The sequence below is a fragment of the Paralichthys olivaceus genome, chromosome 12 (assembly GCF_024713975.1).
Source record: "Paralichthys olivaceus isolate ysfri-2021 chromosome 12, ASM2471397v2, whole genome shotgun sequence".
Lineage (NCBI taxonomy): Eukaryota > Metazoa > Chordata > Actinopteri > Pleuronectiformes > Paralichthyidae > Paralichthys > Paralichthys olivaceus.
Genome location: NC_091104.1, coordinates 1251892 through 1275602, shown reverse-complemented (window position 1 = coordinate 1275602; position 23711 = coordinate 1251892). Strand labels below are relative to the sequence as shown.

Here is a 23711-nt window from a genome sequence, read left to right as displayed (position 1 = left end):
GTGTTACACAGGCCTCTGTAATAGCAAAGTCCCCTGAGAAGAGAAAGGATTCTTTAAACAAGTTGGGACTACAAGACTTAGACTTAGAGGGCTGTGAGGTTTCTGACCAGTGGAAAGATAGACTTTTGCAGCTTGTTGAGAAATATGAGTCTGTTTTTTCAAGGGACAAGATGGACTGCGGGGAGGCTACGGACTTCGTCCACAAAATACACCTTGTGGATGAGAGACCATTTCGCCTGCCCTACCGCCGAGTACCACCAGGCCAATATGAGAAGCTGAAAACAGCACTTAATGATATGGAGGAAAGAGGCATAATCCGGAAGTCGCACAGCGAGTATGCATCCCCACTGGTCTTGGTGTGGAAGAAAGATGGCAGTCTGCGCATCTGTACTGACTTCAGATTGCTCAATGCAAAGACTGTGAAAGATGCACATCCACTGCCTCACCAAGCAGATGCCCTTGCTGCGCTTGGAGGGAATGTTTTCTTTTCAACTATGGACTTGACTTCTGGATTCTATAATGTTCCACTGCATGAGACACACAAGAAGTACACAGCGTTTTCTTCACCCTTTGGCCTCCATGAGTATAATAGGATGCCCCAAGGTCTGTGTAACAGTCCTGCAACCTTCATGCGGATGATGTTATCAATCTTCGGAGATGAAAACTTCAGCAGCTTACTTTGTTACCTGGACGACCTGTTGGTCTTCGCCCCCAGCGAGCAGCTTGCTCTTGAGCGTCTGGAGATGGTGTTCTCACGTCTGGAAAATCACAAACTTAAGCTGGCCCCCAAGAAATGTCATCTTCTGAAGAGCTCAGTTAAGTTTCTGGGACATGTCATCTGTGCAGATGGAGTAAGGACTGATTCTGACAAAGTGAAAGTCATCGCTGATGTAGGAGAGATAGAGTTGATGGAGAGTGATGGTGTAACGCCGTCTTGGAAAAAAGTCAGGTCTTTTCTGGGCATGGTTTTTTACTATCAGCATTTCATCGCTGACTGCTCTGCAAAAGCCAAACCTCTGTTCAGGCTCATGTCTGGGCGACAAGTTCAATCACAGGCCAAGAAAGGCAGGAAGCCGAAGAGGAAATTCTCCGCTCCACCAGCTCTTACACCAAGTGACTGGACAGCTGCATGTCAGGAATCCTTCCAAACCCTGAAAAATGAACTAACTCATGGCGTCACATTGGCTCACCCGAACTTTGACAAGCCTTTCATCCTTGCTGTTGACGCTTCTTTTGATGGCATTGGTGCTGTCTTGTCCCAAGTGTCACCTGGTGAGACAGTTGCGCGTCCGGTCGCCTTTGCCAGCAAGACACTGACCCGGTCTCAAATGAACTATCCAGCACACAGGCTGGAATTTTTGGCACTGAAATGGGCCATTTGTGACAAGTTTGGTCATTGGTTGAAGTGGAAACACTTCACCGCCTGGACAGATAACAACCCCTTGTCCTACATTCTGACAAAACCACGCTTAGATGCATGTGAACAAAGATGGGTGGCCAAGCTGGCAGCGTACGATTTTGATCTTAAGTATGTTCCAGGAGTTAGAAATATTGTTGCAGATGCTCTGAGCCGCGAACCATTTGTCCAGTCATGTGTTGGTTATCGTTTGCTGAAAGAACCCTATGTCACACTATTAGATGAAGTAAATGGCGTTGTCATGGGTACGGTGCAAGATGCTTTTCGGCTCACTAACAACTGTCACATCTTCCAAAACACAAGGTCGAAGACACAGGGCCCTGGTGTTGATCCTGATGTTCAGCCTGTTGGAAGTTCCATCAGTTCGGATGAGGTGTCAGCTGCGCTGAGCGCTCATGCTGGTTGTGGTCTGCTCGGAGCTAATTTACCATTACCACAGCTGCCTGAAGAAGACCCTTCCACTGCTATTCCCCAGAGCCAGCTTTTGAGTCTTCAGGAGCAAGACCAAACAATAAGCAGGGTCCTCTTCTATGTGCGAAGGAAAAGGAGAGCTACCAGACGTGAGGCCGCATCTGAACCGGATAGCATCAATAAGCTCCTCAGACACTGGAAAAAGCTGAAAATACAGAATGGGATTCTGTACAGGCTAAAAAAAGATAGCCGGCTGAACAAGAAGCTGTCCCAGTTCATTGTGCCAGATGGCCTTAAGTCTCAGATTCTTCTCGGCCTCCACGACAATGCTGGTCATCAGGGCCGTGCACGAACCCTTTCCCTCGCCAGGGAGAGGTTTTTCTGGATCGGAATGGAAAGAGACATAATTAACCATGTACGTCGATGTGAGAGATGCGTAGTCGGCAAGACCCTTGAACCTGAAGGCCGTGCACCTCTTGAAAGCATCCAGACATCTGAACCAATGGAACTGGTGTGCATTGACTTCTGGACCGCTGAACTGAGTGACAAGAAAACCGTTGATGTTTTGGTCATCACTGACCACTTCTCTAAAATGGCACATGCCTTCCCCTGTCAAAGTCAATCTGCGAAACACGTTGCACGACGATTGTGGGATGACTTCTTCTGTGTCTATGGCTTTCCAAAGAGGATTCACTCGGATCAAGGTGCCAACTTTGAGAGTAAGCTCCTGAAGGAACTTTTGGAGATGGCAGGGGTGCGGAAGTCTCACACCACACCTTACCACCCAATGGGTAATGGTGTTACAGAACGCTTTAACAGGACACTCGGGAACATGTTAAGAACCCTTCCCCCAGTAGCAAAAGCCAGATGGCCCCAGGTGTTGCGGACGCTCACTTTCTGCTACAACTGTACGATACATGAGACAACCGGCTTTGCCCCGTTTTACCTCACATTCGGACGGGTTCCACGTCTTCCTATTGATATCATGTTCCAGTATGTGTTACAGGATGACAAAGTGATCTGCCAGAATGAGTTTGTCTCTCGGTTGAAGCAGGACTTGTCTGAAGCCTCGCGGATGGCTCGGAAACACAGCTTTGATGAGCAAGCACGTCACGCCAGGCTGTATAACCGCAAAGTCAAAGGCTCTCCACTGGCTGTGGGTGATCGAGTTTTGCTGGCCAACCGTGGTGAAAGAGGCAAAAGGAAGCTCGCTGACAAATGGGACTCTACACCATATGATGTTGTTTCGGTGAGGTCAGGAATCAACGTGTACAGGATAAGAGATGCTCTAACTGCCAAAGAGAGAGTTGTGCACCGGAACCTTCTTCTCCCAGTTGACTTTCTTACCTTGGATGTGCCTGAAACTCCTGCTTCCCTTATCGATTCAGATAACGGGGATGTGGCATGTGGAAGTGGTCAACACTCTGAGGAAAGGGACAATGTGGATGGCTACAACCGGACTATGGACTGGCTAATGGACTCACCAGACCCAGACCCTGTCAGTGTAGCTCACTTACCAGATCCAGACCCTGTCAGTGTAGCTCACTTACCAGATCCAGACCCTGTCAGTGTAACTCACTTACCAGATCCAGACCCTGTCAGTGTAGCTCACTTACCAGATCCAGACCCTGTTATTGTAGCTCACTTACCTGATCCTAACTCAGTTAGCATGTCTCAATTAACTCCAACAGATGATGTTGATGAGAACCCTGCTATTTGCACACAACCTGATGGTGTTCACACAGGTCTTGAGGGTTTAGTTACTAGCAGATATGGGAGACACATTAGACCTCCTAGGATGTCACACAAGGTTGAGAATACCTTCCCTGTTTCAAATCCTGTTTTTGCATTTTTTCATAGACTATTTGAGGTTTAGACGAGGTTTAAACTAGGATTTTTTTCATTCCAGTTTTGTGTTGGTGATGTCCAACTAGTATTTGTTTTTTTGTAGCTTTGGAGTATGTAATGTGTATTGCCTTCAGTGTGATGTTCAGGAGATGTAAATGGCATCTTCTACTGGTCTGTTAAAGGTATTGGGCTTGGTACCTCCCTATCCTTTTACGCTCCTTTCAGGAGGATTTGTATCGACTGTTTCTGACGTCAGTGATTTGGTTTCACTTATAGAGGCTCCGAATTTTTTTTCTTTTCTATTGTTGTTTGGACAATGCTCAGGATTTGTCTGGGGTTGGACAGAATTTTAGGGGGGTGTATGTAACGGTGTAAATATGTTGAAAGATAAAATCCTGTCCAACGTGGAGCTCAGTCATAGTTTTGTATGTATTTCTTTTATTTTGACGTGTTTATTTTATTTTGAAGTTCTACAACAGGAACTGCTGGGGATTAAAGTGTGGCGCACCTTTTTTATCTCAGATGCAGATTCCCCAGCATTGAGTAAGTTGTGTCTTGCTGTCTGTCAGTGTTTTAGTTGATTTTGGTTGATTTAGTGTTTAATAATATGCTATTTTTGTAACTTTTCTTTTATAGATGACTGTGTTCCATGTGTGTGTTGCAGGTATGTTTTGTCATAGAAGTAAATTCAATTAGTAAAAAACTATACGATCACGTGTTAGGCAGATGCAGATTCCCCAGCATTGAATGACTGTGTTCCATGTGTGTGTTGCAGACACAGACAATAAAGTTAACTTGTTTCACCAAACCTGCCTCATGTGAAATGATTGAAAAGAGCAGCAGAGAAACGCCAGACTGTGACATCAGCACCAGATCTATATATTTTGACCATGATTATGTGACTGAGATAGTTAAGAAGCACAGAGAATGCAGTGAGATTAAGACAGCTCTAAAGAAAAAGGGGATTAGTTTCCAAACTTCATACACAAATATGTGGATCCACTGAAATACGATGTCCGATTATTAACACTTCTCTGTCAATTGGCTGTTTCCTTAACTCTAAGGAGGGAAGAGTGAACCCTCTCGTCAAGAAACCCACCCTCAACCTGAAGTTAACAACTACAGACCTGTCTCTCTTCTTACTTTTCTCTGGTTTCAAGTCTGGTTTCAAGGCAGTCCACTGAAGTTGTTGAGGAATTTTTGTATATCCTCACACATTACTGTATATGCCACTATATACTGTATTATGTATAGTGTATATTACATTATATCTGTACACCATTAAGAGAAGAGTGCCTGGCTAATTCCACAGACCCTTCTCTCTCTAAGCAGTACCCAAGGTCAGATTATAGATAAAGGACCAACCATCAGTGATTATAGTGTCTTAGGGACTTTCATATCTAACTGAGATGCCCCAGACAGAGAGGCACCAACTTCAACTCTTTTGCGTATTACATCAGTGGCAAGATGTAAGGACACAATGTGGTTTAGGAATGCAGATTTAGACTTTATTATCCAATAGAACCAAAACACCTACATGTAACATAGAGAGCGACAGCAATTCTAGCCATTCATTGATGTGCTGTTAGAATGGTTGATGCAAGCGGAGGAAGATATATGGGGATGCTGTGGGAGATATCTTCAGACTTGGGGGTGACAATTGCTCATGTTACTCTGTGAGCGTTTGTATATTGTCATGTAGTAATGAGTAATGCTATATATCAATATAAATCGTAACATGACCCAGTATTGAGATATGCATTGTAGTGTGAGGTCCATGCCAATACACCACTCTACTATCCAGTGGGAACAAAGTAGTGCACTGGTATTTGGCATGAGCCTGACCATTGACTGATCATTAACAGATCAATAACATTGTAAAGAATTCATAATGTGATGCCACTTTAAACAAGTAATGAACAACTCAATTCCTTAGACCAAACTTAACTTTTTAGCTCACTTAATCAAAAAATTTAATATATAGGGTTTTCTGCAAATCAACTTGAACTTAATTTATTACATAATCAAATGTATCAAAAACTCTCTTTAACTTATATTAAGTGAGATATGGCCAGTCACAGAGGTCCCACACAACGTTCAAACTTCGTTAGCCTATATCGTCCTTAATTAGGGCCCAAGCGCTATGAAGCAGCGAAGGCCCTATTGTAATTGAAGCAGTTATTAGGGCCAGAGCGTTGTGAAGCCTCCTAGAGATTTAATGATAATGCCTTCAAACTTGGTCAGGTTACTCTTCAGCCATGGGGGATACAAAGTTAGAATTAACTTTCCCAAGGTCTGAAGGCTGTGGCCGTGGCGACGCCTCAAACTTTGACGACTGTCCACTGCTCGCCAAACCTCATACGTATGTAAATCTATCGTGTGTGGGTGGAGCAAAATGGCTCTGAAGCACCCCCTACAAATCTTCAGAACCCCGTTGTCATTGGGGTTAGTTTTGCGTATGTGGATGAAATTCGGTACACGCCTTCGTCATGCCCAGACGCACAAAATAGCCTCTTGACGTCATGGCACCAGAAATATGCCTAACATTTTTACATTTATTTCACCTTTTGCATGTGCTGTAGCTGACTGTTGCTTGCCCTTAGCCGAGGAAGCACAAAAATCAAATGGCCACGATAATGTACAATGAAGTTTACAGAACAGGGATCGCATTGTGTAAATATGTTCAACTAAAGGCACTTGTGAAGATTGCAGGTGAGTCTGACCATATTAATCTGTACCTTACCTCAGCTCTTTCTTGGACGTCTTTGTAAGCCTCTTGCAGCCTCTTCTGGGTTTGGGGCTCCACACTGTGGTCCTGGGTTCTGTTGTGCAGCGCTGCAGCCTCGTTCAACAGCCTCTCCAACAGCACAGCCTGTCCATGAATGTCGCTTACTATCACTCTTTGCTGATCCACCTGCCAAAGCTTCTCCTTCAACCCCAGCTGCTGCTCCACTCCAGCAGTCAAGATGCGCTGCTGCCTCGTCAGCCAAAGCTCAAACTCCTCGTAAGCCTTCAGGTACTCACTCCAGTGAAGCCACACCCACTCAATTCGACTGCATTTTAGGTTTAATATGTTAGTGACTCATTACTTGCTCAGCAAAAAATGAATTATTTGTCATACAACAAAAATTGTCACACCACAAATATTGTGCAGAACAATAAACATATACAACAATATACAACGCAATATATGCATCACAAAAGATGACAAAAAACTGCAATAAATGCATTCACACTCTGCATCTAAATATATTTGGATAATCAGATGAAGCACTTCTGCTTTAGATAATAAATTAAAGACATTCAGATCATTGTCTGGTTTTTCCGTCAGTGAATCATTGTTGTTACAAAAGAAAAAGGAGAGAATAGAGAGAAAATAGAGAATTTGTATATAGAGATCTGACACAGCGAGACGGCGGAGTTAAAGGTCCAGTGTGTTGGGAGGGGGTCCTCTCTACGGAGGCCGCCATTTATTTTTTCAATAGTCCAGACTGGACAAACTAAATACCTTTTGAGTATTTATGACAACTGAAGGCTACCACAGGTTCTCTTTCATGTTTGGAAGGGTAGGGTGAGGTGAGGGGTGTTCAGCTACAAGATGCAAATTCACCTCTATATATCACTAAATTCTACACATTGCCCCTTTCAGATTTTTTTCTTCAAAAGTTTGAAATGCATTTAATTCATTAAAACTTAGCGCAGCGACTTGTCTCCCCGGGCGCCTTCATGGCTGCCCACTGTTCCGTGTGTGGTCACTGTGTGGATTGTGTTCCGTGTGTACTCCGTTCACACGGATGGGTTAAATACAGAGGTCAAATTTCCCCATGTTTGCATGTTGCATGCTGTGTGTTGGACCAAAAATAGGAATCTTAATCTTTAGATTGATTGACTTGGTTAATGCTGTATTAGCATTTGGCTTTTTCTTTGATATATGGAACAATTTCTGAAGACACAGATCCAAAACAATTATATCATACCACAATATGTTCACCAGAATTGACCTTAATGAATCTGAAGTGGGTAAAACAGCACCTGTGACAATGGATGATGTAGGTGGCGGTCTCCTCCCACAGGCTTTTCAGATCTTTGAGTTTAGCGAGGGTGTGGCTCCTCAGTTCTTCATCTCCGTTCCCCAAAAGTTTCTCTGCTACAACCAATGCCATGTCCATCTTTACACGACCTTCATGCTCTGACTGATGGATTTTCTACACATTCAGAGGGTCACAGAAATATCTTTTTAGAAAAAATGTGTTAACTGTGTTCTTGTATAATTAAGTATTCAAAATATAAATTATACTTTAAAAGTGTAAAAAAGGGTTAAATGACTTTTAATTTAATGACATAACTTACACAATAGAGTATTAACAGAAAAATTTGCGTAAAAATTATAAAAATCATGAGATTGCATTTACCATTAACCATTCTCTGCCTCACACCTTTGACAAAAAAAATTATTCTAAATACTAAATTCTCGTAAATTCATTTTTAAGTCTGTCATGACTGATGCAGTAATAACAACATTTTCCCTAAGGTTATCACTTAAATATCATTATCTGATGAGCCAAAAAATACTACTCAAGACAATACTTTTTAAGACTGGGGAGGTAACAGAATAAAGAAAGAAACATGTGAACATAAACTGTTTCTCAATTAACCCAAAAAAGATAGGTGAAAATATTTGTATATTAAATTGAATTTTAAATGAATAAAATCAGTATTTGTGCCCATTAATTTTGATTTTGATAATTAGTTATTTATAATAAAAAAAAGTATGACCAAGGCCCTTCTGGAGGTTTCATTTATTAGGGCCCGAACACTGACCAGTGCAAGGGAGAGACCTACTGTTTTTGAAAGGATTATTATCATGGCCCGAGCACCAATGGTGCGAGAGACCTATTGTTTTTGAAGAGATTATTATCATTATTATTATTCAAATATTATAATTCAAAGCAAAAACAACAGGGTCCTCTTATTGTTTTTGCTTTGATTATTATTAGGGCCCAAGCAGCAAAAGCTGCAAGGACCCTATTGGGATTGCTCTGATTCTTCTTCTTCTTATAAATGAATTGCCTTTTTGGGGAACTCAATTAATCAAAAACTCAACAAATTTGTCGTAGTGTTTTTTGAACTCAAACACTTCACCCCCCCCCCTCGTTCTGCATAGTGGTGAGTAGGGCTGGGCAATATAGAAAAATATCTATATAGAATTGCTATATATCACGATATAAATCAAATAAACACCGTGCACTGTGGCGCATTACTCCGTTGGTCAACAAGTGACTATGCTCCTCTGATGTAATGAAACCTGCTGAAATTCATATTTATGTTCCCGGGTATAAACAGGGCGTCGCTTCTGCAAAACACAAACTTAAAACACTGCATTGCGTCATAATCTGCGGGAAGAACTTCTGTCTGAAGGAGTGTGTGTGTGTATGTGTGTGTGTGTGTGTGTGTGTGTGTGTGTGTGTGTGTGTCTGCTCGTCTTTGTTCCTCTTCACAACCAAGCTGATAAACAGAAAGCAGACTCCAGCAGAGGCTTTCATGAGTAATTAATTTAACTTAATTTGCAATTTCATTCATTGGCAATCAGCTTTTTCTATTGTTATTATATCTGCCCTAAAAAATCTTCTGACCTCTACACAGAAATACTTAAACCATTCTGTATGAAAATCAACAATCATGCTAGATAAAAAAAATTCTGTTTGATGCAAACATTAAATCAAGCTCCTGACCATCTGCGTGGTTTTATCCAATCCACATTTTGGATAATGGCATAAAAAAGCCGGTGCACAATTTTTACTAAAAAGGGATTGAAGAGTGTATTTCATGTAGATTTTGGGGTGTCACTGTGGTCTTTGCTCTAAATTCTGAAGTACTAGAGAAGAAGCAAGGGTTAAGAAAGTTAGTAAAGTATCACACCTCTGTCTCCCTGAGTCTGGCCTCCAGGGCATCAAGGGGCCCCTGGGTGTTGTCATTGGTTTTAAGCCTCTCCTGGGTGGCCTGCATCCACAAGAGGGCCGCCTCCAGGCTCTCCATGAAATCTTCCTGCTCCTGCTGGGTCATGGTCAGTCCTAAACCTGACAAGCAAAGCTCCATTAGACTCAGTGGACATTTAATGTAAAAGCAGAACTTGAAATTTTGGGAGGAAACATTCACATTTTTAAAAGAAAGCTTATTTCTGGGAATATTACAAAAAGAATATACATTTTTAAATGACATGGGCATTTACAAGGTAGACATTGTAAGCAAGATGATACTGGTTGTATCGTGAGCAATGTATGATCCAGTGTAGGCCTGGGTGATATGGAAAAAAATCTTGTCGCAATCATTTTTTTCATATCAGTCGATATTAGGGCGTAACGGTACATGTATCCGGACTGAAAATTTCTGGTACAGACCTTTCGGTTCGGTAGGCACATGAACTTTGAAGACCCTCCCTCATTATTTAAGTCTATTTAAGTCTCCTCTGTGGGAGCATTTCAGTTTCACAGTAACTATAATGACGACGGACAAAGAAAAGTGGATCGTACAAAAGCCAACATTGCACAACTGCTATCGGACATGTAGCTGATAGCGCATCTAACATGCAGACTTATCTGAAACAGCTTCACCAGAGCGATGTTTACTAACATTGGAAATAACACTTACATAGGTGGGAAAAGGAAATGATGAGTTTCCTGCAAACTCAGGTCGCTCAGCATTAAAGCTGCCGCTTGCAAATAATTCTGACCGTGCCAAAGCAATAACGAACGACCTAGCTGTTTTTATAGCAGCGGACATGCCACCGTTCTCTGTTGTTAAGAACCCATTGTTAGTACCAGCAGGGCATCAAACCCTCTCTGCAAACAATGTGGACAAGTTCATTTTTTTGGATACAAAAAAAACGATAATCATACAATACTATTATGGTGCAATTTAAGCACAGTTAATTTTCTACATGCTGCACCTTAATGGATATTAACTTCACTTTTTTAGTTTTTATTTTGTTATTTTACTTTTGTAACTTGGGTAACAAAGTCTGGATTGAAATAAAAAAGGAAATAAAAAATCTGATTGTTTTCTGTTCCTCTTTTCTACTGTACCGAAAATATATCGAACCGTGACCTCAAAACAGAGGTTAGGGTTAGGATTTTTGTGTACCATTACACCACTAGTCGATATCGATAAATATCCCATTATAAATCAGATCAACGACACACACATTACTCCGCAGGTGAGCAAGAAGTTCTGCTCCTCTGATGTTTTCTATTCACTCACACATAGAACTGATTTTTATAAAAACCTGCTGAATTCATATTAATGTTCCTGGTAAATGGGGCATTGCTTCTTCTGCAACAATGAAGTTAAAACACAGCACTGCGTCATAATTTGCAGAAATAACTCTTATGTCGGCAGGAGTGAGAGTGAGAGTGTGTGTATGTGTATGTGTGTGTCTGTGTGTGTGTGTGTGTGCGCTCATCTCTGTCCCTCTTCACACAAAGATTTATAACCACATGTATTAAGTTATTAATCGATGATGTCGGATAATAACCCTGATGTCCTGACTGTGCACACCATGTTATGTCTCATGTTTTGTAACAGGTTTGAACATGTGTCTCATAAATTCTAGAGTGAATAAAAAAAACACAAAGTAAACATCAGTACTGTTTGTGTTCTAATAACTTGTGATCAGTGATGGTGTTTATTGTTAAAGTGAGGACAGGTCAGAGGGGGAGTGAGGAGGAAGCAGACTCAGACAGGAGACTCTGACACAGGACCACAGGACCTTTAATGTGCATCTGTCCTGATCCTGAAGCAGCGGTGATGATAATTATTTAGCGGTGGAAAACCGCTAAAACAATGAACATAGCAAAAACATGATTCGATTATGTTCAGTCACAAATTTCCACACCTCTATGCAGGAGCCCAAAGATTAGCACCTGTGCTGCTGCTACTCCTGTGCTCTGAGCTGTGAATTTGAAAAAGAAACTGCGCCAGCTTCAGTTGTCATAAAAACTGAAAAGGTGTTTAGTTTGTCCAGTCTGGACAAGAGTAAAAAAACATGGCGGCCTCCATAGAGAGGGTCCCCTTAATGTACATATAATGTATTTAAATATAGGGCCTTTTCTGGGGTAAAGAAAACTACAATTCATACAATTTAGATGAAACGAACTAGTGAAAACATCACAAGGATTAAATTGGACCTTTAGGATATGGAAATAACATTTCACTCACAAAACAATAACTCAAACTTTTGACACTTGAGCAAACCCAACAGACAGAGTAAGCCAAGAGTCTGCAGTAAAATGTAAGAGGGAGGGGTCCTGGCACAGCAGTAGCACAGAGAGGTACCACTGGAAGGAAACCATTTCACCAAATGACTCATTTCTTCCCACCACGACATTCCTCCCTTAGACTCTTGAAGAGACCTCTCTATAGTCTATGGAAGCCCTACACTTAAAAAATAAAGATCAAAATCAAATTGTTGGGTTTTTTTTTAAACTATCATTCACGTAACAACTTAATGCACAAGCAAACTACCAAGATTTGTTTTCTTCAGTGTTAATTGGTAATGGAGAATAAACAAGATGAACAATTTGAAAACTATATGAAAGGGTTAGTTTCAGAGTTTATTAGCACCAGAAAGATTACAATGATACTTGATAAGCATGTACTTCCTTTTTGACATGGCTCCACAATTTCCTTTTAACTTCAGTCATAGCAAACTCACAACATTGACGTTGTGTTTTCAGTTGTTTTGGTTATTAACTTGACTATTAAGTGTAACTGTAGCAGGACGTCGTCTTTACGAAGACATCGAAGCCCCTCTTTAGGTTAGACAGCTCGAGATTTACGTGTTAGTGTTATCATTTGTCTATTCCACTCACGCTTGCCACTGACGCTCGTATCATTTAGTTATTTTGATTGCTACCAATGCTAGCTACGGTTTCCCTGCTGCTTCGGACTTCAAGAACGTGCAGACCCAACTTAGAGTCCCATTCAGTCTGGTAAAAACGAGCTATGCGCTAAGCTAAATTAGAAGTTAAGATTCAACGTTTGGACAACATGGGTATCCCCGGCCACATAATACAATGAATCCTAATGGGGAAACAGTAGCTGTATGCAGCTCATTACATTACAGGACAATACTCGTGTGTACAGTAGAGCTCGTGTAAGCTGGGGAGGCTAAACAGAGTTATCCGAGTTTGTAGGCAGAGAGAGGCCTATTATCATAGTTAGCTGAGATACGATGCGGGTTCAAGAATCTATTTTCGCTTTGTAAAAGTAAAGACACTTACTGCGTTGTGTCTATCAAGTCAGACGGCACTTTATGTGGGTACTGCCCTCCTGTATGTTATTTCGGCAGGCAGGAAGTAAAGCCGAGGCTGTCCGGGCCGTCCGGCTACAGTCAACGAGCCTTATATGGTGCCTTCAAGGACCTGTTGTAAACTACAACATCGCCTGAAAATACAGCAGAACTGTGGTATTCTAAAAGACCATTCTTAAAACTGATGCATGTTATTTCGAGGTTTCCTGAACAAATTAAAAACGAAAGTGCTGAAGGTAGAAAGTAGAATAGTAGAATGACGATATATATGCTAGATATATTACTATAATAACATTAAGTATCATAATGAAATGTGATGTTGTATAGTATAATAACCATAAACCATAGTACGTGTTATGGAATTTTCATAGACGCCGTCTCTTGTCCTCTCTGGGGCAGAGTGCAACAGGCTGTTGTGTTTGGGAAGTGCGAGAACTTGGCGAAGGTCAAAGCAGGCAATACTGTCTCCATAACTAGAAAATACATTTGATTGTTTAGGAACAAGCAGACCCATAGATTAAATGATCTGTTGGGGTTTACAGTGTGACTGCAGGAAAGCAGACTTCAGAAGATTGGCCAAGCGTCAATAAATATTTCAGCATAAGACATCAAAGGTCTCCTGAACGCTTTCTTCATTGATGAGGTGACCATTGATCAGCAGATTTTCCACAACAGTACGCACATGAATATGTATCACAAACAATTAGGCTACATGTCATATTTGAGCAGCAAATAATGTGACATTAAAATTGCAATGAATTCATTTTTAAGATGTCATTGTCCATGTTAATGTCAAGTAAAGTACCCTTTCTGTACAGTTTATACAGTCAGCTGTAATTTCCCTAATGTGACCGATTCATTATTTCTGTAAAATTAAACAAGAAAAGAAAAAATCCTGAAGAACATTCAGTGGATTTCTGTTACCAATGTCCTTGGGCATATTCTTGTCAAGAAAACTGATTACGCTACAGTTTTTGAGAAAATTCAAAGAAAATACCAACTTTAATTGCACTGACACAGATTCATGATAGATTCTTATTAAATAAAAATGAATCCTTGATAGGTGACATGAAACTTTATGTGCAATCCTTTTAAAATGTCCCAGTTTATGTCCTTGTCAAGTTCCAACTGATTTAACTGTATGAATTTGAGAAGATTAACTGGGAATTCACCTCTAATTGCACTGTAACTAAAACACAACACGTGCTTATTAAATATTAAATAAATACAATCTTTAAGAGGTGGCATGAAACTTTCACCAAATTTCTCTTAACAATGTGCTTGTCTTTGTCCATTACAACTTTCAGTTATTTTTAGTGCACTGTTTTTGAGAAAGGTAAAGGGAAATTCTGCTTTAATTGCACTAAGACCAATTAATAGCGTCTGGTTATTAATTTCTGTATAAAAAAACATTGAAGGGATTTCTGTGAACAATATTCCACATTTCAGGTCATTTTAATGCAATTTTAGAGAAATAATATCTTCTTATTAAATATTGAATAAAAAGGAATCCTTGATGGGTGACATGAATCTTTATATGCATTCCTCTTTGCACCATTTTTATCTATGTCAAGTTTCAAGGAATTTTGCTGTACAGAGAAAATTAAAGGAAAATTCAGCTCTATTTGCACCAAACTGAGGTTAAAAAAAAATATTTCTGCTTAATCTGCTTAACGATAAAAGACATCGTGCCAGCACAATCATCAGGACCAAGTTGAGTCACATATGACTTGAATCTGTATTGTGTGCACGCGTTTTTCAGTGAACATACAGTACAAGTACTCAGTCACTGATGGAGCCCTTATAGCAATATGAGTGCTGCAAATTGCCTTGTGATGTTGGCCTGCTCTCCCACAGTGTAAGGGAACTTGATGTATCGACCACTCAATTTAATAATTCCATCCAAAACTGCAGGCATGATTACACTCAGGAAGGCTGTGATATCCCAGACCTATAGAATGTGACATAATTATATCATTCGCAGAAGGGGCTTTCAGACAGAAAGGAAAATATTATATAATTTTAATCACATTAAAATTGTCACAATTCTTCAATGGCTTTAATAGCACTTCATATCCTGTTTGCTTAAACTTGGCACTCCACGAAGCTATAGCGCACTAATGCTTCTCATCTCCTATCCAGATTTGAATGGTGAGAAGTTGGGTAAATGACCAGATGACTCCAGCCGAAACTTCTCTTGTTGTTAGGCACTGGACTGGTTGTAGTAGGTTTGTTTGCATACCAGAAGAAGGAAGGGTTTGTTCAGAGCACTTTGTTTTTCTCTCAAAGTCTGATACTTTGGGTTACACCTTCTGCAGTTTTTGTCTTTAAACCAACACTCGTTTGCATCATGTGAAGCTTTTCCACATCTGTAGCACTTTTGCTCCCTCCTTTTATCTCTGTTCATTGACATTTTGTATATGCCACTGTACACACTCTTTTTATTCAGCTCCAATGTATCTTTTGCAGCTGTCTCTATTGAAATAGCAATAGACAGTGCTCTCTCCAATGAGAGATCTTTCTCCGATAATAATCTTTTTTGTGTGCTTTGACAGTGCATGCCACACACCAGTCTATCACGAAGTGCATCGGAGAGTCCAGCTCCAAATTCACAGAACTGTGATAGTTTACGTTAGCCGTTCGCCATTCGCCTAGTTTAGTTCGGCTGGTCGCTATTCTCTCCCCTCCGCCGTAGCTCCACAGTCTCCACTAACTGTCAGTGCAGCCGGTGACCTTGAAATGTAATTGGGGTCGGTCCATTCTCGTCGCCAATTTGTTGTGTTTTTAACAACTACATAAGTAAATGAATTACAGAGACTGTGTCTTGGTTAAAACCATTTCTTTACTACATAACTGCCGGTTTAGAACAAGTACAATACTTATCCATACGCGCATGACAACATAGGCTGTGCTGTTGGGCACAGGGGGAGTATTAGTCTGCATAGGAAAGTAGGTCTGTACACTACATGCAGACCCTACTTTCTCCCACGGGAGTTTAGTGCTGTTTCCATCTTGGCTGTTTACATTCCACCACGAGCGGATCATGCGGCTGCGCTGGGGACGCTGTACGACGCCATCAGCAAACAGGAGGCTGCAAACCCAGATGCTGTGCTCATCGTTGCTGGAGACTTCAATCACTGTAACCTGAAGGATGCCCTCCCTAAATACCACCGGTATGTGAACTTTCCAATGAGGGATAACATTCTGGTACAGGTTTACAGCAACGTTAAGTACGCCTACAGAGCCGTGCCCCGACCACACTTTGGACAATCAGACCACGTCTCAGTGTTCCTCTACCCTGCCTACAGACAACATCTTCAGCAAGTGCAGGGCACACCGCTTGCTGTGACATGGGCAGAGGTTTGTTCCGATATGAGGAGGATGAACCAACGAAAAGCAGCGGGACCGGATAACATCCCTGGTCGTGTGCTCAAGGCATGCTCATCAGAACTGGTGGATGTGTTTACTGCATGTCATTCCCCTCTCTCTGCCCCCTGCTTCCTGTCTCTCCTTCACTAAAAACTATCATTAAAGGCACAAAAGCCCGAAAAATATACTAAAGAAAAAAAATGATATCACAAGCAAATCAGTTGGTCAAACAGTGGCTAACTTAATATCAAAGAAGTTTCATGTTTGGATTGATTAGAGAACATTGAGATCAATTCAGATCAGCTGTTCTAATTTACAATTTAGTTACTAAAGGTAAATTTGTCCAGTGAAGACATTTTGAAATCCAAATCGAGAAGTCGGCAGGGGTGGGCAATGCTAACCCAATCAAAATGTTTTGTTTTTGGCGCTGCCTTCACGCGCTGTCGAAAAACCAAAACACTACACAAAGGACAACCAAGCCACAGTCTCCCAGTGTACAAAGTTTGTCCATTTAATAAAGCAAACTTAAAAATATATATTTTGAATGAATTACACCTGTACTATTGAAAAACAATGTTCAGTGTTGTGTTTAATTGCAGTATCGTCCATTCACAGCTAACTTACAGGAACTCATAACCTGTATGTGTGCTTCAGCCTTGGCCTAAAGAGTTCAGTGGCGCTAGTCTTTGCATGGCATGTTGTCAGCTCAACCCTACCCTGAGCCACATTACATATTTATTTAAAAACAATCAGCCAGAGTTCATTTTAATTTTTGATTTGGTTGTGTGTGGTTAATTTTATCTATGATTTATTTATTTAATATATTTTGATATTCTTATTTCTAATTCAAATGTTGGACTGTATATTCTTAAGAATTAAAAGTATATTGCTCTTTGCAAGGATTACTATCATTATGCTACAATGTTATCATTATATCAATGGTATGAAATGGTTTCAAAATGATGACAATATTATTTATCATAACAATATTACTGTATGAATCTAAAAGTTTTTAAATATCACAAATATTATTATATAAATAACATGTATGTTATCAGAATAATTTACAAGATTCTGACATTAAAAAGTGCTCACCGTAGTTGACGTTGTCACTTTAAGTTGTTCTGCAAGACGCAGAATCCCTGTCACCATCAACATCCTCTTTATCAGGGATGGGGGATGTGGGGGATGGAGCGCGTAATGGTGTGGGCTCTCAGAACCAACATCACTATCTGGGCTGCTGGCTAGCTATTAGCTTAAGGTCTCTGCTGAAATTTTTGTTTGGGTAGTTTGAATTTCATTAGAGGTCAAATTTAGTTCCATTTCTGAATGTGTTCGGTTAACTAGGAGGTCAGGTAAAGGGCAGTAATATTTTTCCCATGAAGACAAACAGAGACATGACCTGTAAGGTGGGAGATGCTTTCACTGTTCTAGGAAAAAAGGGCTTGCAGGGCACTATGTGATGTGCAACACAAGAGTTTTAGAAGTGGGTATATGCTATACTGATTTTAATAAAGTGGGTATACACAGTCTAGGGTGCACAAAACCATTGCATATAACTCTGATGCATTGTTTGATTTGCTGGAAATCACAGCCTTTACAAAATTGCATGTTGTCTCATGATGTTAGGATGGCCGTTTAGCGGCTGGACTTTAAAACAGGAGGATTGAGGCAGAGGTTGGGTGCAGACCAACCAGGTGTTTATTTCACCCACAAAGAAGACATAGTCACAGTCATACTTCTCCACACACATACTGTGGACCACCAGCAGCATGTGGTCCTGACAGCAGCAGCACCTACACTAATTGCCACATGGTATCTCCCAGAACCTTTAAGTTGGTTCTCCGATATGCCGGGGACATTTTTTTGCCCAAACACACCGGAGAGGAGACACAATAGAGGTGAGTGACCTGAAACATTACACATTATCTTATTGCACAATCAAGCAACAGTTAACCCTACTCAATCCATCATCTTTTTGATAAAGGTTACATCACAATGTGGATATGTTTGTCTTCACAGGTTCGGCCTTCAATCAATTATACTGAGAGGCAGCTACTGTCACAGTTCATCTCTGCCTCACCACTCTGCACCAGCCTGCTTCAATCTGCCAATCAGACACACCCCTCTCATCAAGCCAATCCCACTCACCTGTGCTCTCTGCTCTGCTCTGGCTGCATTTAAGCCCCAGCTCCACTCTCACTCATTGCCAGATTGTTCTCGATGCTTGCACCGACTCTCCAGCGTTTCTCTGCCTGATCTCCCGGTTTCGGCCCTGCTTATCTCCGACCATCCTGCCTGACCGATCTCCTGGTAATCAACTCAGCCTTCCGTCCTGGACCACGATCCTCGCCTGTCCCTTTCAGGATTCTGCCTGTCTGCTCCCGTGGCTATCCGGTGATTACCTGATTCTGCTCTGCATAGAGAGTGTCACTCTTGTCTCCTCTGTGGCATCCTGCAGTTCTGTGGCTCTAACAATAAAGTTTGTTACCAACGATACCCGCCTGTCTTTGTGCTGCTATTGGGTCCAAACCACACCCATTACAGCTACCATATCTACAAACATACAACCTTAATACATGCAACAATTTCAATAAAACATTCAACCCATAGAGTTTGTGCCTTACTTCTTTTACCCTTATTGTATACCAATTGTGTGACAAAATACTAGAAATGAGGAGGACCTTCATTACACATGACAATGCTGGAAAGCATCCTTGGGTCTCCGTCTTCTTTGACGGCTGAATGCCAGAAAGCCAGGGGAAATGTTGACGTTCGAAAGGTTGCTGTCATTGACACGCCAGGACTATTTGACACTAATTCCACCCAGGAGGAAGTATTGAAGAAGATCAAGATGTGCATTTCATTGTCTGCCCCTGGTCCTCATGCTTTCCTTGTGGTTCTTCAGCTTGGCAGGTTTACCCAGGAGGAGAAAGAAACCATTAAGATGATTCAGACCACTTTTGGTGAAGATGCTGACAAATACACAATGGTGTTGTTCACTCATGGAGAAAGGCTGAGGAAGCAAACCATAGAGGACTTTATTTCAGAGTGTGCCAACCTGCAAACCATCATCCAGAATTGTTACGGTCAATACCATGTCTTTAACAACGAAATCGAAGACCCTGTACAAACCTATGAACTCCTGGATAAAATTGACAAGATGATAATGGCTAACGGTGAAGGATACAACACCAATGAAATGTTTATGAGAGCAGAGAGAGAGCCATAGAGGAGGAGAAAGAGTGACTCCTAAAGGAAATGGAAGCGCAGCAGCAGAAAGTGTTGGATGAACTAAGAGCCTAATTGACTTCAACGGCCTACCAAGGGTAGGAGAGAATTGTGCATATGAGATATGAGCAGGAAGTCAGAGCTCAAGCCGAAAGAACAAATGATTTAATTATGGCTCAAGTGATAGACTACGGTGCTGCCATTGGAGGTCTGCTTGGAGTTATAGGAGGTTCACTTGGTGTGGTAATTGGAACAGCAGCTGGAGCAACAGTTGGGGCTTTATCAGTGAACGCCCCTCAGCATTGCCATGTGCAGTAAGGACAGTGGAACACAAAGCTAATGTTTTTTTGTCTGCTACTTAAACTCTCATAATCACTCTTTGTTAATTGAAAAAATTATATCTGAAATATCAGCTTGTATTGTGCTGTATCTTTAGCAGTTTCTTGACTGTACAATACTTGTGTTCTTAAAATCATTTATGTACTCACCACAAATTAATGAGTCTTAATTCATAAATTATATATCATTATCACGACATTTATCTGGTAGACTGACTTCCAGATTAGCTGTACAGATGTTTACTAGTTTACAGTTGTATTGCCATCCATAAATAAAGTTAACAGGTGAACTTGTACCTTCGATTATATGCAGAGCTACGTTGTTAAATTAATGAATCTAAACGTTGGCTCATCTCACCTAAGTTTTGTTGAGAGCCCTACCTTAAATGGGAACTCTGTCTACAGGAATGTCTGTGTATTCTTGCAAAGATGTTTTGTACCTTCCTTCTGCTATTATTTATTCAGCCTCCTGGTGCAACCTTGGTTCCCACGTGTACAACAGAAGAGAAGAGGCAGCTCTGTCCTCTAGTACAAATTAGTGGTGGACTTTGGTAGCTTTCTTCTGACCGTATTCTCTGTACTAAATGATAAAATATTTCACATATCATGTCATGTCAGTTTAATATGTCAGTTAAAATGTATCAATTATCAGTGTACTATCACTGCCCCAAAATCCCCCAAAAGTGGGGCCCATGATGATGTTTTTGTCCCCCCAAGAAAGATCACGAAAAAGCCATTCCCATACATGGACTCTACTTGGTGGTCCTGCCCAATGGCTTGGTTAGCATTTACCAATTGTCTGCATGTGAGGCATTTAGGATGGCATCTTGTCAATTGGAGCTACAGAAAATAACGTGGCTTACACTTTCCCCCTCTGAACTTAATGCATATCAGAAACACACTGCAACACACACCATATTGCTAACCTGTTAGAAACACTGTAATTACTCTCTGGTTTCCTGCTCCATATTTACATACTGCCCCTCCTTTGTTGCGTGTGTGCATGGTGTTTGATTCCAGGAATTCCAGGCAATTGTCTTCTTCTTCTTGGACATTTCAATGCAAGAAAGCCGAGGGAGAAGTCAGAGGTCGAAAGGTTACTGTCATAGACACCCCAGGGCTACTTGAACTTAGATCAAGAAGAAGTATTAAAGAGAATCCAGACATGAATCTCTCTGGCTGCTCCTGGTCCTCATACCTTCCTGGTGGTTCTGAGGTTGGGCAGGTTCACCCAGGAGGAGAAGTACTTTTGGTGAGGAGGCTATTCAATATTTACTAGTATTGTTCACACATGGGGACAAACTGAAGAAACAAACTATTGAAAACTTAAAAAAGACTGGAGAACTCAGAGAGCTCATTGAGGTTTGCTATGGGCAATATCATGTCTTCAACAACCATGTTAACGACCAGGAACAGATTGATCAGCTCCTCGAAAAATTAACAGAATGACTTATGAGAATAATGGTAGGGATTACACCAGAAAGATGTTCAAAATGTTAAGCAAAAACAGCATCAAAGGTAGAGAAGATGAGACTTTTTAAAGGAGCTGAAATCAATGGAGCAGCAGAGGAGGAACGCTCTGAAGGCTGAAGTTGAGAAAGAAATGAATTTAATAGGAGAGTCAATGGAACCTAATAAATGTCTTCTGCAGAAGGAGATGGAGGTGTTCTAGGTATTCAGAGGCAGAGGAACTTGGCAAATGTGTGTGTGTGTAGATGTGTTTGCTCTTTAGGTTGTATCCAAAGACTCAAGGTTTCATCCCATAAACTTGCACTAATGTAAGGATGTTTTTATCAATGTCTGGCCAGGATTTCTTTTTTCTCAGGTTGTGGTAAGTGCATGTGTATTTATGTACAGACATCACTGAAAGAACTACATACCGCTATAGTCACATTCACCAATTCATAGGGAGCATCTACAAATTGCTTATGAAGTGCATCACATTCACACACTGCCAATTTGGACTTCAGTGTACATAAAGAACAAGGTTAAATCAAACATAATACTTCAGTCTGTATTGTGAACATTTTTAGGTATAAAGCATAAAGAATTATGTAAAATTTGATTTGGGATTGTGTCTTGAGCTTTTCTATATCATGTGAAAATGTTGTTTCTTTTTCAATTTTTCTGTATTTTATAATATGGCAATGTGTATGATCATTCCGCAAACCTACAGAATGAGTACAGTATGTGCACATTGTTTTATTGTTCATATATTTTGTGTAATAGATCAGTTACACAGTTTCAACTCAGGGAGTTTATCCTTCAGAGGCTGCATTTGAAGACTTATTGCATCACAGCAACACAGCTAGACCAAAGGGTCTTTCAAACGTGGCCAAAAAAATTTACCTTTCCATTTCTTGAACAACAAAGGATCCAGTCAAAGGATCCATCTTGGCCCAAACTAATCCATGATTCATTGCATGCTGGTGATGAAACTACATAGTTAGCTATGAAGGTGACCATAGTGCAGGAAGGTTGAATGTAATAATGGGTGTTACATGCTGGTGATGCAAGTAGGAGATTGTCCCAAGACTAGGGCATCTCATTTTGGTTTGGCCATCTTGTAGAGTCCAGTAGACAGTCCAGGGGCCTCATTTATAACCGTACAGACAAAATGTTGCCTGAAACATTATAAATTGGGGACATCACAGCTGTCTCTGAATTTAATAGTCCTTTTAGTTTTGGTTGATTAAAATACGTACAGGCGTTACAACAATATCATCTCACAGTCTGACAGTGTGAAGCGATTATTGTATTGCCTCCACCTTTGAATTACATTTTTTATTTCAGGCTCCGTTCTCTCTATCATACTCACTTTCACTCACTGCATTAACAGCAGCAGGGGAAGAGTATGAGTGTTTTTATTAATAACATCACTGCTGTCCCATTAAATTGCTATTCACCTTCACCTCAGTAACAAACACCTCAATGTCTGTGTTAGAAAGTTTTGCTTCCTCTTCTCATCACTTGACGTCATGATTCACTGTGGAACCCATTGGTCAGCAGCACAATTTCATATTCATTAGGGTGCTTTGAATTGACCATTTATGGTTGAATTTGGGCGTGTACAGAGCAGCATATGAGGCAGATCCAGGTATGAATGTTTTGTGCGCTCGTACACTTTTAATATGAATCCCACGCACTGTTCTAAATGAGGCCGCAGATCCTTCAGAGTCCACTGTCCCCATTAACTGTAAACTGACCTCCTTACATGGACACTTAACCCGTAATCTATCCCCTGTACCTCTACCCCTTCTCCTCCTGTTTGCAATATGTGCAATGTTTAGTAAGCACACATTCTAGCTTTATTTGTACACCTATATTTTCCATGATGTAAATAAATGTACTTTTTTGTTAATGCACCTCTGGTGTGTCTGAGTCATGTACTGGTTGTACACATAGAGTCCCTTCTCTCTGAGCATAACAGTTTGCAATGCATAACCCTATTTACAAAAAGTCCAATAAGAGGATGTACAACACATTTTAAGAAAAGTTTCAAAGTGATTCTCTTTCATACTGAGCTGTTCACATTTCAATCAGCTATTACATTCTTCACTGACAAAAGCACTTAATGATGAGTAGAATATAATTTACTCTGGCCCCTTGCTCAACTTTTATTTTTATACAATTATTAATTTAATGGCTCATCTTTCTCTTCTTGTATATTCCCCATGTTATTATATTATTTCAACATGAAAAATCGTTTGTTTTGCCTTTATTTTCAATAGTATCTATTTTGTTGTTAATTCCTGTGAGTAACTGATGAATATGTTCCCTCTGTATAAAC

At 40.7% G+C, this 23711-nt stretch overlaps 2 protein-coding genes and 1 pseudogene across 3 annotated transcripts in view; 2 read left to right on the top strand and 1 right to left on the bottom strand.

Annotated features, from left to right (window-relative positions):
* syne3 (spectrin repeat containing, nuclear envelope family member 3) overlaps positions 1 to 13125 on the bottom strand; it is a 79780-nt gene extending 66655 nt beyond the window's left edge. For both annotated transcript variants that reach the window (XR_011244815.1, XM_069536284.1), the window contains exons 1-4: positions 12955 to 13125; positions 9596 to 9753; positions 7709 to 7881; positions 6420 to 6729 (exon numbers count right to left, since the gene is read on the bottom strand). Coding sequence is in view for 1 of the 2 variants with exons in the window: in XM_069536284.1 (XP_069392385.1) it covers positions 6420 to 6729; positions 7709 to 7881; positions 9596 to 9739 (627 nt within the window). In the remaining variant the exon portion in view is untranslated. The remainder of the gene's footprint in view (positions 1 to 6419; positions 6730 to 7708; positions 7882 to 9595; positions 9754 to 12954) is intronic.
* Positions 13126 to 18979: 5854 nt separating this feature from the next.
* LOC109639550 (GTPase IMAP family member 9-like) lies at positions 18980 to 19658 on the top strand. Its single transcript, XM_020103066.2, is given in 2 exon segments — positions 18980 to 19569; positions 19572 to 19658. Coding segments are annotated over 2 exon segments (609 nt in total). The 5' UTR covers positions 18980 to 19047.
* A 1266-nt stretch (positions 19659 to 20924) lies between these two features.
* LOC138412247 (GTPase IMAP family member 9-like) lies at positions 20925 to 21462 on the top strand (annotated as a pseudogene).
* Positions 21463 to 23711: the final 2249 nt, after the last annotated feature.